Source organism: Apteryx rowi, unplaced genomic scaffold (assembly GCF_003343035.1).
Source record: "Apteryx rowi isolate R43461 unplaced genomic scaffold, aptRow1 scaffold_203, whole genome shotgun sequence".
NCBI classification, from domain to species: domain Eukaryota; kingdom Metazoa; phylum Chordata; class Aves; order Apterygiformes; family Apterygidae; genus Apteryx; species Apteryx rowi.
In genome coordinates, this window is record NW_020448342.1 from 1,326,149 (window position 1) to 1,342,844 (window position 16,696).

The 16,696-nt window shown below is 49.4% G+C and overlaps 1 protein-coding gene across 1 annotated transcript in view; it reads right to left on the reverse strand.

Moving 5' to 3' along the window:
* The window catches only part of PRDM6 (PR/SET domain 6), a 76,190-nt gene extending 62,333 nt beyond the window's left edge, over window positions 1–13,857 (reverse strand). The window contains exons 1-2 of the mRNA XM_026063930.1: window positions 13,323–13,857; window positions 4,650–4,957 (exon numbers count right to left, since the gene is read on the reverse strand). Coding sequence (XP_025919715.1) covers window positions 4,650–4,957; window positions 13,323–13,857 — 843 coding nt within the window. The remainder of the gene's footprint in view (window positions 1–4,649; window positions 4,958–13,322) is intronic.
* Between the last annotated feature and the right edge of the window lie 2,839 nt (window positions 13,858–16,696).

Below are 16,696 nucleotides of genomic sequence, written 5' to 3' on the forward strand. Positions count from 1 at the left end.
GTGCCTTGCTGTAACAGCGAATTTAGTGCAAACCGCGAGCGAGCTGCTCATCTGAAAGGACTGGATCTGCAGATTAACAGGTACAGACGCGTGCGGCACCTATTGCCCGGTGCCGGGCCAGCGCACGGCCCGGCAGCGTGCCTGTCCTCGGTCCGCCTGAAGGCCAGTGCAACATCGCCTTTGGCTTCCTTTGGAGCACAAACCGGCCAGTGAAGGCACATCATTAAAAAGACAGGCACACCAGTTATTTACTGGTTATTACCAGTTAATTCTGTCTGCTTCAGAGGAAAATCAGGACTGTCTCTAGCATTCCGCAATTATTAATGAACGCCCTGCTATATGGATATTTTACTCATCCCTTAAAAAAACCTAACATACGAAAAATCGATTCTTTCACAAAACCAGAATTTTAAATTAAATCAAGTTAAAACAAAGTGAAATTATAGATTTGATATTCTTGGGCTGTTCCAAGAAAAAACAAACTGATATCTGGCAAAACCCCTGAAAGACAGCAAACTCTTTACCAGGAGAATGAAAAAAGGCAACTCTAAGATTCCACCCTTTGCTATGTCTGTCAGTAAAACCGCCTTCATCTAAGCTGCATTTGCAGGGAAAAAGACCATTACCGTTTAGCTGTTTCCAGAATTCATGGTTTAAAGTTCAGAGCCTGAAAACCTTTGACTACTAAAATGTATACGCCTTTTAAACTTCTGAATTTTGTTCTAACAGAATTTTAAGCATATATCGTATACATTCCTTAAGTCTACTCTTATTAAATTTTGATGTTAAACAGAAAGGGGAAACCATGTGCAACGAGATTAATTCATCTCCAGGGAATAAGGACACATTAATAATTGAGATAATGTTTTCATATATGTTGGAATCAAGCGTGCCTTTTCACTTCTTTATTAGAAAACACATTAAGGGAAAATTATCTCATTCTCATCAATAAGACCTAATTGCTGAGAAAGTCTCTGTTTTCTTTGCAATAACATTAGAAAAGGATTGTTCTCATTACTTCAAAATGAAAAAAAAAATCAGAAATATTATCAAGCCCTGTTGGAACAAATGCCTGTATTACCAAAGAGAGTGTTTACTTAATACACCCACCCCTGTTTTTGTTTTAAACAAATCAGAGTTTATTGTATTTTTATAAAATACAAGCAAACTCTGGATTGGGCAGAAGTGGGCCAAAGTGGAAAAGAAGTACAACGAAAAATGACTAAYATTTTTGGCTTTCTGAAGGGCCGATCTCTCTGTAAGTTATAAAAAATGATCTTGGCTGATTGCTTGAGAACGCTCTAATTCCCCATGAACACCCATAGGTGTCACGGCCTGTTGTGAGGTAATGGAACGGGGGTAATTTACTCCGAGTTGCTGCACATCAGGCTCTATGGATTACATACAAAGCAAACACCGAGTGCATGGTGGGAGCGCTCGTGCAGACAGACCGAGGCATATTTCCATGGTGTTGAGCTATACATCAAGTGCAAGGCTGCTGATGTTTCCCACAACAAAGCAAATAAAAAAAGCCGCCAGATCAGGAACGCTGCTTAAAAGTCTTTGCAATGGCACTTCTATTTATCTGGGGCACACCGAAAACAAACATCTATCAACCTAACTTTGCACTACTGAGGGAAAAAATATTAGAAATCTATTTATGGCACTAAGAAAGGTAAGTTTCCTCTATAAGATCCATCAGGACTTACCCCTGAATAACCGGTCTGTGGACATTTTTATGTTTACAGATGTCTTGAAAAGATCGGTGAAAAAGAACTGACCAGAGCCACAGGTTTATAAAGGGACATCGATGAGACATTCCTTTAATATTTACAGTGTTATAATCCACCCTCTGATACCATATAGACTACAAGAATACAAACTATTAAAATATATACTTTCTGTTGCTTTTATTTATTTTCTTAAATCAGCTTTGTAAACCCAGGCACACACTCTGATGACTTTCTTGACTGTATTTGTTCTTTACTAAACTTCAGTGCTTTGCTAGATAAAATGCACCAAATAGAAAGTCAAAATAAATGAGAAACGGCCAAAACTTTATGTTTAACTAAAGCTTAGAGTATGTGATTCTTGCAAACAATTTTTTGCATTAACAGAAATAATCTGAGACCGTGAGCTACCCGCAATACCTCCTCTACAAAATAATAAATATAATTCTTATTTTGAAGATGATTCACTTAAAATACGCACAAACACACACACACACACACACATTGTTCCTGGCCAACAGGAAATCTGTGTTGTGTGTTAAGAACAAAAGAGCAAACTCGCACAAAAACTCAGCTGACACACATCGGTGGCCTGAATTTGGCATATACACCAGCCCTGTGTCTTATTTTTCCTTACCATGTCTAGCTTCTTTGCTCTCAGCGCTTTCCCTCACCACCACCACCACCACCCTTCTCTTCCTCCTTTCCACAGCTAAGCTCTAGCTTGTTGGGCATTTTTGCGACGGGTACTTTTTCTCTTTCCCGTTCTATGTTGTCTATCATGGTACATAAATAATACCAATCTTTCAGCTGATCTTTTCAAACAATTTTTAATCTAAACTGAAATTAGGCTAAAAAAATCCTGCCTATTTCTAAAAAAATGTGCATCAATATTTGCAATTTAATGTGCATAAAACAGATTCGTATCCAACGAATCAACTTTTTTAAAAATTGATAAAGTATTTAAGGCTAATGCAAAGTACTCTAATTCCATTGACTTTAGCTAAATTTCAATGATTTCTGCAAGCTGAGGATCTGTCTTGCTTATTTTATCATTTAATATTCTGTTAATTAATATAGTCTAAACCACACAACCCCTCCTCATAATGATAATAAAGCCTCCAACATCATCACAGAGTGTTTCATAAATATATTTGATTAATAACATATCCCAAAATGCTCTCTTCATAATCAGTGGGCTTCAGCAGAAAAAGAATTAAGTCCAATTTATTAATAAACGCTATACAAGAGAAATTCCAACCCCACTGAAGGCAGCAACAAAACCCCAATGACTTCAAGGTATCCAATATTTTACTGAGTACATGTACATGTTTTTGGGGACTGATCTTTTACTCTTTTATGTGAAACTCCCTCTCTTGCCTCAATGACTCATCTGTGTAAATATTTTAAAACAAAGCCCTTGATGTATTATTTTTATTTGTTTGCATTTAGGAAACGCATAGGAGCTCCTGCCAATGGAAACAGGGCACCCGTATCAGGTACTACGCAAAAAGAGAACAAAATGATGAAAAGAGTTATCATCGGCACCACAGAACGGATCACCTAAATATTCACAGGTTTTCTGTGAACAACTGCTATGCACAACATCTTGGCTCCGTAACCCCAAATATCTTGCAGAAATCCATTCACTGTTAATGTATACACACTGAAGACAATGAGAAGGCTTTTGGCATCTTCACGGGCTTTCGGTCGGGTTTCTAATCAGCAAGCATGCCCCCTTATTTTCTGAAGATTACGAGTTGGTCTAAATGAGTGGAGCTGTAAGCATTGTCCTGCCGGCTCTGCAGAGGAGTCACCCTTGCTGTCAGCGGACGCTGCAGCCACAGAGCACTTGCAGAACCAAGAACTGACCCCTCCCAGCACAGAGCAAAGAAGAAATGAAGGGTGAAAGGCAAGGTAGACAGGAGCCCATTCCTGCAAATAAGAAGTACGGAGCCACTTGTTCCCTTAACACATGCACGTGCAAAATAAGCATATATTGTCTTTTCTTTCTAAACTAACACAAGACCCTGTTGTTAGCATTTGTGTACAAATTATACGTAAGCACGGAACTCCAGTGCTTCACTGGAGACCAGTGTAAATTGTTATGACAAGCAATAGCCATGTATGTCCCCGTAAGGCTAAAGGAATATAACAGAGGGTCTGCGATCTCCTCAGCGAAACTGCAGCTGGTGTTCATCACAAAATAAACCAAACTATCACACCCTGAGTGCCTTCATATCAATCATCAGCATTGTCCTCTCGAAGATGGTGACAAATACAAAAGACCATCTCAAAGGGAGAGCTAAGAGTGGCTTCCACACAACAGCACTGAAGGCACCACTAGGGAATGAATAGTTAGTGCATGACCAGAGTCGTACTAAACTGTGAACAAGCACTAACACCTTCACTGTGGGAATGGCAGACCTGGAGACTAGGCCCTGCTCTTGTTTCAGCATCTTTATCAGACTGGCTGTAGGCCACAGCGACAGTCCCAGGATGCAATTTGCCATTTCAACCCATGCCTTCTACTCAAATTAAGATGACACAGCCCATACTGTGACCTGACAGCTCCCTGAGCTATTGCTGTTCAGATCAAATATGAAGAATTTTTTTGTTGCAACCTACAGCCTTCTCTGGAAATGCCTCTGCGTTTCCTATCAGAGCATCTGCAATCACCTGCTCTTCCTAGGCAAGCCAAGTTCAGCTGTGAGGTGCCCACTGGTTCGCTGGGTACTCTTAGTGGGGCAAGGTTTTTGCTTGCACTGGCTATTGACTACACTTCAAAATCTGCAGGGTGAGCTTTTACTTAAATCATTCTTCCACTGGGATCAAACTGTGTCATTCCTACATACAATTACACTTGATGTCTACTTCAAAATAATCAAACATGACAAGGAAGGAAAGGTGATGACCTACTTCCCAGAGATGCTGAGTGTTCCTGATGGCTCCTGCTTGAACCTTCTCCGGCAAGAGGAGGACTCCCTGGAAAGGCCCTATCCAGGTGCCCTGCTGGATCCGCTGCGCCGCACAAATGCCATAGGCCAGGCCAGGCACCGTGCTAGTGCACAGACACACTTCCCGGGGCAGGTCGCGGAGCCACTCGGGGATCTCAGGCGGAGGGCCTGCTGTGGCAGCGCTGCTGGTGCCCACGAGACGGCGCAGCGAGTGGAGGGGCCCGTGCATGGGGCACTCGCCGTTGCGGTTGTCAGCACACATGTCACATCCTGGAAGGCAAAGACGAAAAAGCACTATTAACATGGTGCTGCCAGCTACCACCACGATCACTACCCCAGGCAAGATCTCATGGGTTCCTCTGCTTTTCCCGTCATTTAATGGCAGCCCTATATCCGTACACAACATGCCCTTTTCTATGTTGCTTAGGCCAATTTTCCCAACCCTACCAAATCCCTTAGTAAGGAATCCCAAAGGCTCCACAGAAACCCTGCAGACACTTTGCAAGCCCAGTGTGTTCACAGACCTGCCAAAACTCATTTATTGTGACACAGTTTTTAAGATTAATTTTTTGACTAATAAAAAGCCTATTTAAACCGTCTCGCTCTTGTGATGAAGGGWTCTGTAATGTGTTTCAATGAGGCATTTTAAATCACACTCATAATTTCTTACAAGTCTCCCTCATTTGGCTTACCACAGCTCAGCCCAAGGGTTTAACTGGAATGGGATTTAATTTGATCCTTACTCTGAACCAACATCCACTCTACTTCATGCATTAACATGTGTGTGCACGCATGTCTATTTAGAAAATAAAATAAATGAAAGAACCCCATGAATGACAAATTGGAACATTTTCGGTGTGCCTGCTTTCTCATAACCTAATCTAATCTTGAAATTGAAAATATGTGGCAAACACTCCACATCTGTAGTGCGCCTTTGAAAACTCTTTTTTTATTGAGCTGGAATACATGCCCTTTGCCTGTTACATGTGGCTTAGGCTCTGGACAAAACCAGCGTGTCTGGTTTTGTGAACAGCTCCCATGAAAAAGAGCAGTGTGCAGAAATGTTAATTTCCCTAACTGCTGTTATTAATGGATGATGCTTCTCTATTTTGGGAAGAACCAACTGTGATTTTTCTTTTATGAGCAAAGGAAATATTGGAAAAGTGTTTCCATTACACACTATTGCACATGACATGAATGTGCAACTTCCAGGAAAATGTTTCATGCTCAGGAAAACCAGTTCTCTGGAGGTATACTGAGTTAATATAACAATAAATCTATTGAAATAGGTTACTGTCTTCTGCACATTTCACGTTTTATAGCACAATAAAGGTTTTCATATAAATCTATTCCAGAAATACAAACAAAGGAAAAACAATAACTATACCGTAATACTTACGTAGCAATTCACAGCTCTTTCCCGAATAATTTTATATTACCTACACCCATTCTTATAAAAATAAAGCAAAGCATTCACTACAGAAGCTGGAGCTTAGTGGTCTAAGCCACCGATTTAGACTTGCTAGATTGCCTGTAACCACAGGTTCAATTCTCAGCAGGACTGACTCAGCTTTTCCTCTTTCCAAGGTAGATGCACTGAGAAGCTCCATGTAATTTATTACGTAGGCCTCCTTCCTATGGAGCCTTCAAGAGAAAACCTGCCTCTCTATTCAGTACAGACAGTAAAAACTGCATTTTCAAAGTACGGCCTCAAATTCTCAAATATTTTGACACACTTTCTAAGCGCTATTACCTGTCGTTCTCATTTAAATTGTACCATAAGAAAACGATGAGCTCAGCAATATGCCGATATTTGAAAGCAACAGGTGGAAGCTAGTTTCCCCAGAAATTGTTACGCCTTTCTTYGGGCCTCCCAGGAAACAGCCCTGTCCCTCGCCACCGCCTTCTGTGTTGTGACGGGCCTCTCGCCTCGACAGCAGCAGCGCGAGGCGCCCGCGGACGGCAAGCCCGGCGGCAGGCACCGCTCGGGTGGCAGGCGCACGAGCCCCCCGCTCAGCGGCAGCAGCTCCCGAGGCCTCCCGCAGCGGCAAGGCACGGCAAGCAGGGCAGCACCGCAACACAACCGCGGCGCGGCGCCGCCGACAAAGCCACCTCGCTCGCTCGCTCGTTCGGCCGCGTCAGTTAGGGGTGGCTCAAGAGGGAGATTTGCAGGACCCCAGGGAAAAGGTTTCYGACTCATCCTGAGAGAAGCTCATCGTGCAGCAAGTATTCCTACAGCCATTCCTAAGCACGAGGGGAAAAACAGGCAGCGAGTATATGGCGAGGCGTTTTTGTTGTTGCTGTTTCCACAGCTAGTTTGGAAAGCGCAGCATCACCGCAGCATCTTTGCTTTCCCCTCCGAACCCAGTGATCGAGAAACCCTGCGTTTTTGGCACAGCCAAAGAGCTCATGGGCTGCGCTGCAGTTTGGCATGCACTGATCATACGGGACAGGATCTCAAAAAGGAAAAAATGAACAAATTGGCATGCGAGTACACTTTAACCAAATCCGGCATCTGGCCGCGCAACTTCGAAAGAAAACATTTGACAGGAAAACTGAGGGTTGAAAGAGAGGCTGTCTGACCATGATCCCAATTAGCACCCGGCGCAGGCCYTTGAATCCGGCCTGCTTGCACTCTGCTTGACAATCTTTTAGATGCCTAACTCTCCTCCCAACTGCCTGATTATTAATGGCTTTCCTGGAGAGACCATGTCTCAGTGGCAACTGAAATTAAACATGCCAAGGCATCTTCACGGCTCCATTCAGGCAATTTCAGTGTCTGTTGCCTGTGTCCTGCCACCAGCTAGGCATAATTTTTCACGCACACAACTTTCAGTACCTGCCCAGAACAAGGATTTCTTCACTTTATCCCAACAATATGTGTGCATGAGCGTGGGTAAATCATTTTATTTCTACCTCTTGAAGGAAAAGAGATTAAGAGATTGGGAGGGGTATAAGTGAAGCCCATGTCACTGTCACTTACAGAAAGTCGCACACAGAGATATTATTTTCCACTCTCTGAAAACTATGGTAAAGTTTTAATGCTTGGCAGCAGCAGTATCTTATCCCCTGCTGTGCTCCCTTCCCTTTGTCCTGCCAAAGCCGAAAATTTGGAAAATGGGACATCTTCTGAAACTGTTTTGGCTTATGGGTTGTGGATGAGAGGGGGGGAGTCATTAATATTAACCAGTACTGAAATTCTTCTTCTTAGTTGCATCCTTAATCTATCTCTAGTGTTTATTTACTTTTTAGAAATCCAAACAAATTTCCCCACATGTGGTATAAGGAGTGGAAGCCCTACTAGACATATTTGACCTGGCTTTGAGTAAAAAAGTTAGTGCACTTCTTTCCCTTTTCTGTGACTCACTTTCAGCTAATGATACTTGGATACCCAAGCACACTTTCTACAATGTTATACATTTAAATACACAAGCAATACATTTAAATACAGCCACCATAGGTAGTGGATTCCTTTGCCTCAGAGGAGAAGGGAGGGAAGTCCTTAATATCAGATGGGAAAAAAAGGGAGAAGAACTTATTTATAAGAGCAGTCTCCGTCTTGCCTATTACACTGTCTCACAAGGACGATCAACAGGATCATCTTCGTGGACACTACGAAGCAGAATGTGACGCACTTGTTTGTCGCGCTCCTGGAGTCTCCAAACTAGATGGCATCCATTACACCGGGGTGGGTGGGAAGTTCACGGAAAAGGGACATGGTGGGGCAAGGCCGAACTTTCCAGAGGGCTGCCACGCACGGCAGCAAGGAGACTCATACCACGTCCTTCCTTCTGTTTTGGCCTCAAAGAGCAGCTATGTGATGAATACAAGCCTCATCCAAGGACCACCGAAATTAATACTGCCACTGACTGTAACAGCTTCAGTCAAGCCCCAAATCAGGAGAAGAAGATGCAAGAAATGTGAGAAGATTAAGGCATTTGTTGAAAATGGAAAAAGCAAGGAGAACTGCAGCCAGATCAGAGTGTCTCCTGACAAAACCAGGAGACTTAGCAGGTAAGGTCACTRGGAACGCTGTACTGCAGGCCCAAACGCAGCCAGGTTCCTTGGAAGGAGATCACAGTTTCTCGCTTTATACCCTCATCCTCTATAGATGGGAGGTTTTAGGCAAGAAAGAAGCAAGGAAAAAAAATTAAATGATATCCTAGTGGAGCTGTTTGCTATGGCTCTTTTGGGAGGAGTGCAATATRTTATCATTCATTTGCCTCCATAAAAATGAACACAGCGTAATGCCAGCACTGTAACTCCACGTGAGTATGCTTAAAAGTACTAAACTTAAGCCAAACAAAAAGGACTCATCATTGCCCCCAAAATATAATAGCTTCTAAACACTTTCCAAGCTAAATAATACCACTACTGCATATTTTAAAGGAAATCTGAGAGGAGAAAGCTTTTGTCAGTAGAGTCCAACACCGTGTTTGAACCAGCAAACCAGCTGTAACAATAAATGAAAAAAATACATTTCGCCTTGGCAATAATATGCTTCAAAGGTGCAGCTACACTGGATACCTGCAGTTCGGTGGTATTAAAGAAGGGCGGCCTCTGACCCCCGCCTCGTAACTCACCGCAAGCACGCAGGTAGCCGGGACAAGCATCCATCATTTCACACGGCATTGCCCGCTCACCAGTATAAATCACCGGCGCCGGCGCTGCGCGCCTGGCCGGGCCCAGGTGCCCCGCCGAAAAGGAGGGCGGGCTGGTGAGGGCTGGCGCTTCCCCGCGGACCGCGGGCTCCCCGTGCCTCCGCCTCCCCAGGGAAAAGGGCTTCCCCGGGAGAGCCCGGCGCTTGGAGCCGGCGCCGCAGCCGCGGGCTGCAGCCGCCGCGCGGCCCGCGCCCGCCCGTGCGCCCCGGCGGGCTGAGGCGGCCGTGCCGCCTGCGGAGCGGCGCCGGGTTACCTCCCTCTTGCCGCGAGGCGAGGGGGCAGGGCGGAGGAGGAGGGCTTGAGTGTTCCCTGTCTTCCACTGAACGTACGACTGAATTAAATTTCCGTGCCAGGTATGAGAAGGGTAGGAGAATACTGTGTGTAGATGAACCTTGCCGCCCCCTGCCCCTGAGAGRCCCCCATATACAATGTAGAGATGATGAATAGGCTCTGGGAGAGGAGATCGAAGTTCAGTCCGCACCGGCTCCACTCTCTCCTACAAAACTATAGGGCAATTAATTGTGGCTTGTCCCCTCATCCTTCATCTCCTGGTGGCACATATCGATGGAGATTACTGCTGATGGACCATTTTATCACCCTAAATAAACAGTCACCACCTTCTCTAACCTCAATCTAATATATGGCTACTGCTATGTTTAAGGGTGCTGGGTAACTAATGATGTAAAATAGCTAAATCATATAGGTTACCAGCAGCCTAGGAAAAAAAAATCCAAATATTCCTCACACCGATCCACTTCCCAGCATGTTATATATACACTGTCTCCCCGTAAATTGAATGGGAAGGGGCGTGCAAACTGCTTGCTTATGTGACACGTTAGTTTTACACAGCATATTTATTACGGTGGCAGGTCGGCGCTGCGCAGCAAGGCAGGGGAGCCGCAGGCTCCTCGTGGTGGAAGCCTCTCGCCAGCCGCGAGGGGCCCCCTGCATGGGGGCGACCGTCCTGTGCCCCCCAGCCGCCCCGGGACATCGCCCCTAGGCCGTGCAAGTGCCCCTCCCCGCCGCCGAGACGTACCCTCGTCCCTTAAAATTCAGAGCTAGGAAGGAAAATGGTCCCCAAGCCCTTGCCGCATTACCAGGGATTTAACGTAATCCCCTTCACTTCCCTGGGAGTAAAGACCGCAGGGCCCTAATTAGCTCTGTATTTGTTCCCCTTTTAATTTAAAACAATTGCCTAGAGCCCCTCAACCCACAGCTCCTCCGCGGGCTCGCCCCCTCCTTCCCCCAGAGCGGACCCTTTTAATTGATACTTGACGGTCAAGGCGGGCGTCCGCGGCGAGGCCGCCGCCTGCCCATCCGTCCTCCGGAGCCGGGCCGAGCCCGGGGGGAGGCTGCGGCCCGCGGGAGCCGCCGCCGCCGCCTGCCGGGCCCCGGCCCAGCCCCGAGAGCGCCGCAGGTGACGGGGCAGGTTCCCGGGCAGGTTCCCAGGCGCCGCTCGCACGGGCGAGCGTCCTGCCCCGGCCCAGCCCCCGGCGGCTCCGGCGCGGCAGCGGGCCGGCGCGAGCGGCCCTGGCGGACAAGGCGGGAAGGCAGAAACCCGCGCTCCCCCCTCTGCAGCGAAGGAGATGCACCTACAAGTAAAATCGGAGAAGGAGGCGGCAGCGATGGCCCTCCCCTCCGGGGCGGCAGGCTACCAAAGCCTGAGGCCGAGCCGGCAGCCGTCGGGGCCGCGCTCGGCAGAGGATCGGGCCCTGCCGCGGTGGGCGGCTCTCCTTGCCCTGCAAAGCCCGAGAGCGCTGCGGGCGGGTAAAGCGCCTCCTTGCCCGCGTTGGAGCTTCGGTGGGTTTATTTGGAGCTAAAATCCAGATTAAAGCAAGTGAGTAGAACTCAGATTAAAGTCCGTCACTTCTCACCTCGTCCACAACCGAGCCTCCTTCCCCTCAAGCGGGCACCTCCAGTGCAGCACACGCGATGAGGGAGTGGAAGTGGCTAAACATCACGCCTGCCCAAGGGCTCCCTGCATGAGTCCCCAGGCGCTCGGAGTCCGTGCCCAGCTCAGCAGGCCGGTGCAGAGCAGCTTGCTTTTCTACGTGTCTGCTCGCGAAAGCGAGGGGCACAGGACGGGCTGCAATTCCCGCGCTCCTTCCTCACTTCGAGTTTGGGGTTTTCTTTATTTTTAAGAACACGTTGCCCAAAGCGAACGCACCTCGATCTCAGAAGGCTGAAACACTCACTCAAAGGGCTAACAAGTTCTGCTCAAAGACAACTTAAAAAACTGCTAGAGCAAAAGCTGCTCAGTAAACAAGTTCAGTGATAAGAGTTTTTAGCTCTTAAAAAAGGAAGAAGGAAGAGGGGAGCGAGCGCCCCGGCGSAGGAGCCGCCTTGGTGCGGGCGCCGCGGCCCTGCGGCCAGTCCGCCTTTAACGCTGCCACGGGGAAGAAGCCGCGCAGCCTTCGCCAGCGACCCTGCAGCACGCCGGTATGCCGCGCACTGCTTAAAAACGCTTCCCCCCTCCCCCAAATCGCTTTTTTATCTTCCTTTCTCTTTTTAAAACCTTTATCTCGCAGATTTACAGAGCTGCTCTGAGAAGTAAAACACGTATTGTCTGAACCGTTTGGTTGGCGATTAAAAGTGCATTTCAGATTCCATTAAGTGCATGTAATTTATGAGATCACGTTTTCGGCACCGAGAGTAGAAGATACACTAGTACTTTTCACTACAGGGTAAAACTAAGCATAAAGAAGTGGCTCGAAACAAACTTGGTATCCGATATAGAAAGATTCTCAATGTTAAGAAGGGTGGTAAAAACCCCACCAAACTCTGCGTCAACTTTCCTCTTGCTCTTTAAGACGCACGTACAACGACTAAGACTGCCGTAGCATCCACGGAGTTTAATTGCTACACAACAGAGTTTCATGGAAACTTCCAAAACAAACTCCATCTCTGAAATGAAATTAAACGAATCCACGTTGTGCCTGGGCATGTGTTTATGGGTTCGGGTGTTGTTTGTCTGTTCAACAGCCTTCTTTAAATAGGCATTTCGGGGGGGAAAAAAAAACAACAAAAATAAAGAATTTTATTAAACTCTAGGATAAGAGAGGGTGTTTGAAGCAACGGGGGAAAAGTGCACAAGCTAAAGGCATCTTCCAGTGTTTTAACAGGGTTAGATCTGTGTGTTCAGATTGTTAGTAATAAATTTGATGAATTAATACAGTTAATCTAGTTACTTTCGCCCCGATATTTTCCTCGGCTGTGTACTATCTACAGAGACAGGAACAAAAGACAGGCGGAACCAGTTTCTAAAATCACAACCCCCTAACCCATACAGATGTTAAATAATTGGGGCGTTGCCCCCCCMAAAAAACCCCGATAATCGGCAACAACAGGATTAAATGCCTCCTACCCACCACGTACGAAATGAATTCTGACAGTCAGACAAGCTTTCTCCTTCTTGAAAACCAGCTTGCTTTTCGTCTTAAATGACCGTGTCACACTTTTCAGTAGGGATGAAAAATAAAACCAGCAAGATGTTAACAAGGTCTGAAAGGAAAACGATACTCCGAGATGAGAGGAAGGAAAACTTCGCCCTAGCCCTTCTGATGAAAACTGCAACTTTTCTGTTGCCCAGCGCAGCGGAGGAATTGATTTCTAGGGACACAGCGAATCCCTGGCTTCCCAGGCAGGAACTGAGCGAGAAAAGCAAGGCGAGAAAGGACCCGCTTTACAGCGAGCGGCTACCGCACCGTTTCTGAGTGCATTTTCCTAGCCGGCCCTGCGAGAGAAACCTACCCCGCAGCAGCCCTGCTGCCGAAAGCTGCCTTCCAGAGCAGGGCTCGGGGCTCAGGCAAGAAAAGGCGCCGCTACCCAGGGCTTACAGCCCGGCTCCCGAAAGCGCCGYAACCAACGCGAAAGCATCTCCAGGAGGGAAGAGGGGGCAGAGGATGCTGCCGGGGCAGGCAGCGCCCCAGCTCGGAGGCTCCCTCGGCTCGCCCGGGGGGCGGCCCGATACGTACGGTTGTTGGGGTCGCTGGTGTGCTGGTTCAGGGGGATGATCTCCATGCGCTGCTGCCCGTACAGGTAGTAGTCCAGCTCCTCCGCCGTGCAGCGGAAGCGGGCGGCAGCGCGCTCGCCGCACTTGCTGCCGCCGCCGCCGCCGCCGCCCGCCCCGCACAAGTCCTTGCCCGGCAGGGGCGCGGGCGCCCCCCCGGCCGCCGGCTCGGAGCTCTGCAGCGGCCCGAAGACGGGGATCTGCGCCACGGGCAGCGAGGCCAGCCCGGCCAGGGAAGCGGCGACGGCGGCGCAGGAGGAGGTGGAGGAGGAAGACGGGGTGGACGAGGAAGAGGAGGAGGAGGAGGCGGAGGAGAGGGAGGCCGGGCGCTGGCGGAGGCTGTCAGCCGGCGGCTCGGCTCGCTCGGGCGGCTGGAGCTGGGCGAGGGCCCCGCTGTTCTTGAGTTGGCTGCTCTGCGGGAAGAGCTGCTGCCAGTGCTGCAGATAGGCGGGATCCACCTTCAGGAACGCGGATCCGCCGGGATCGCCGGGCTTCAGCATCGCCGATGCCTGCAGAGCGGGGAGGGAAGGGGAGAGCGGCCGTGAGACCCCCGCCCCGGCCGGGCTGCCCCGGCCCCGCGGCGAAGCCCACGCTGGAGACCGCGGCACACGCGCGGACTCCCCGCGCCGGCTCTCCGGGGGCGGCAGCGCCCCGGCCCCGCTTCCTGCCTGTGCCAGGCTCGGGGGGAGAAGAGCCCGGCTCGAAGAGCCCCAGGGCTGGGGCGCCCGACGCGCACGCAGTGAGCGCAGCGACAAAGCCTTGCCGCGGCCGCCTTCCCCACGGCGCGGGCTGCGCTGCGCCGGGGCAAGGTAGCGCCGCCAGCCCCCCGCTACTGACTGGGGCCCCCGCCGCCCCCACGAGCGCGCCAGCTCGCCCCGTCCTGTAGCCCTGCCCGCACCCGCCGCCCGCAGAGCCTCGCCTTGCTCCTCTCCCCGGCAGCGGACAACTCTCAAAGTTCACAACAAGGAGAAGGAGGAAACTTCATCCCTCCCCGCCCTGTACACGCGCGAGCCTCGCCTCGCCTCGCCTCTCCTCGCCTCTCCTCTCCGGCAGCTCTGCTTTCCAAGCCAGCCTTTATGGGAAGAGGCTCTCGCCCGGCCACCCCGGGCCACCCTGACCGCGGCAGCCCCAGCGGCGGGCGGGCGGGTGGATGGAGGCCCCCCGGCCCGCGGCTCCCTTACCTGGGCAGGGTGCGCAGGGGCGGGCTGCTGCGCGGGCGGCGGGCGCGGCCCCGGGAGGCTTCAGGTCGGTCGGACGAGGGTTGTGAGCGGGGGCTTTTCTGCTCTTTGTTCACGGGGGAGCGGGGTTACCCCTGCCGGGCGGCGGGGCCGGGAGGCCGCTTAGAGCCGAGCCGCCGGGCTCCCTCTGCCGTGGCTGCGCATCGCAGGCGCGCCCGGGCTCTTCGCTCAGCTCTCTGGCAGACTCCGGGCTAGACACGTGGGTTTTACGACAGCACAAAATACAAGTGTGTGTGGTGTCTACGAGAGGGCGGGGAGGGAGCGGGAAGTTACCAGCGAGCCTGAGCACAGAGACACCCCCTCCCTATTTTTTGGCAACCTCCCCCACTTTGCTCCTTGCTCAATTTTTAAAGGTGTCCCTTTTATCCCTTCCTCTCTCCTCCCTCCCCTCGCAGTCTCCCGCAAGCGCGGGACTGCACCGCACAGGGGGAACAACGGCCCGGCCCCGGCCCGGCCCGGCCCCGCGCAGCCCTGCGGCGGCAGCCCCGCAGGGAGCCCGCGGCTCCCGGGGGACCGAGCTCCTCGGGCGGCTTTGCCTCGTCGCCCCCGGGGGCTGAGGTGCGCTGCAGAGCCCTCCCCGGTCCGTTTCGCGCTTCCGATACAGCTCCTGCACACTCTGCTTCTGAGGTTTGCCGGGATCACCGACCTCCCGCTCCCCTCAGCTACCTACGAGCTGTCCCAAGAGCTCCCAACACGGGCGAGGAAACTCGTTGCTCCAGAATTCCCTTCTCCTGTAACCCTGTCCTCTCGAGCACCAGCAAGTCTCTCTCCTCCTCCTCTCTATACTCAGTCACAGCACAAACCGAGAGGTATGCAGATGGAGATGCAACCTACAGCGATAAACTTCTAATCTCTAACTACTTTTCTCCACTTAGCTTAATATTTGGCGTTTTCCTCCCCTCTACTCAGCTTTTGAGAAAGGTCACATACCAATGAGCATTTAACAGGTTCTTCAGTTTCTTTTCTGCATCGCATGAAAAACTAGACCAGCGCTATCATTTGTCTTAGATATATCACATGTATATAGTATCCTATACGTTTAAGACAAAATATTTACATAAAGTGTTTATATCGTCAAAACATCTCTCGAGTATGAAAAAAGCCTACACCGTTAGAAGTCACGCAGCCCCTCGGCGCACACATGCTTACAAACGCAACGTGTGCGCATTTAAACAATTAATGCCGCCCCCCCAGACACGGTTTCCAGTTATTTCTTTCCCACCCTTCATTCTCGCAGAGCCTGGGAAAGCTGCTGCTGTTTAGGTTTTGTCTGTGTCTAAGGCAGGACATTTTAACACAAATTTGAACAGAGCTGGGCAAAAAATGTTTTGACTGGCGTCATTTTGACAAGGTCATCCGTCATCTGCTGTATAGATTGATAACACCTAAGTTAAAGGCAAACACAAGTAGGAAAACCCCCTGATTTTTATGGGTTATAAAGCTAGCTATAAAAACCTTCTTAATGTCTTTGATCAGTTCTATCGTGTCAGATAGAATGAATTTTCAGTCCTCTCGCTCCACTAATCCACTTTTAAAAAGTTCTGAAATAGTGCGATTTAGCTGAGGGACAGAGGTGTAGGTTGGGAGCCTTCTTAGCACACTCAATAGCGTGTGTATAAAACGCTGATGGATATACAGACCGGCGTATGGGGGATCTAGGTTCTCTCTTTCTCTGTTTTCACTTCATTAATTCAGTATCTCATCCTTCGCTAGCTCTTTCCTGGTAACATTTTTATTCCAGCCCCTCGTTTGTTTTTATTTTTTTTTAATTTGCACCTTTAAATTATTATCCTTTTCATTACCGGACACCTTTTAAAAATACTAAATTGCTTTTAGTGGCAGCAGTCTCTAAAAATTCGTTTCACGCTGGAAAAACGTGATGAAGTGGGGAAAAGCTGCCAGCTAATGGGCTTAAGTGCACTGTCAATATCTGCATTTGCCTTGAGTTGTTAACAGAAATATTCCATGTGGGTTCATATTAGGAGGACTTTAATCTGTAACTGCAAAAATCACTTGGGATTTTTTACAGCGAGAAAAGTATCACTTCGAGTGATCAGGGTGGCAGCATAAAATTTATAGCCGCTGTAAGCGAGCGCGCCCG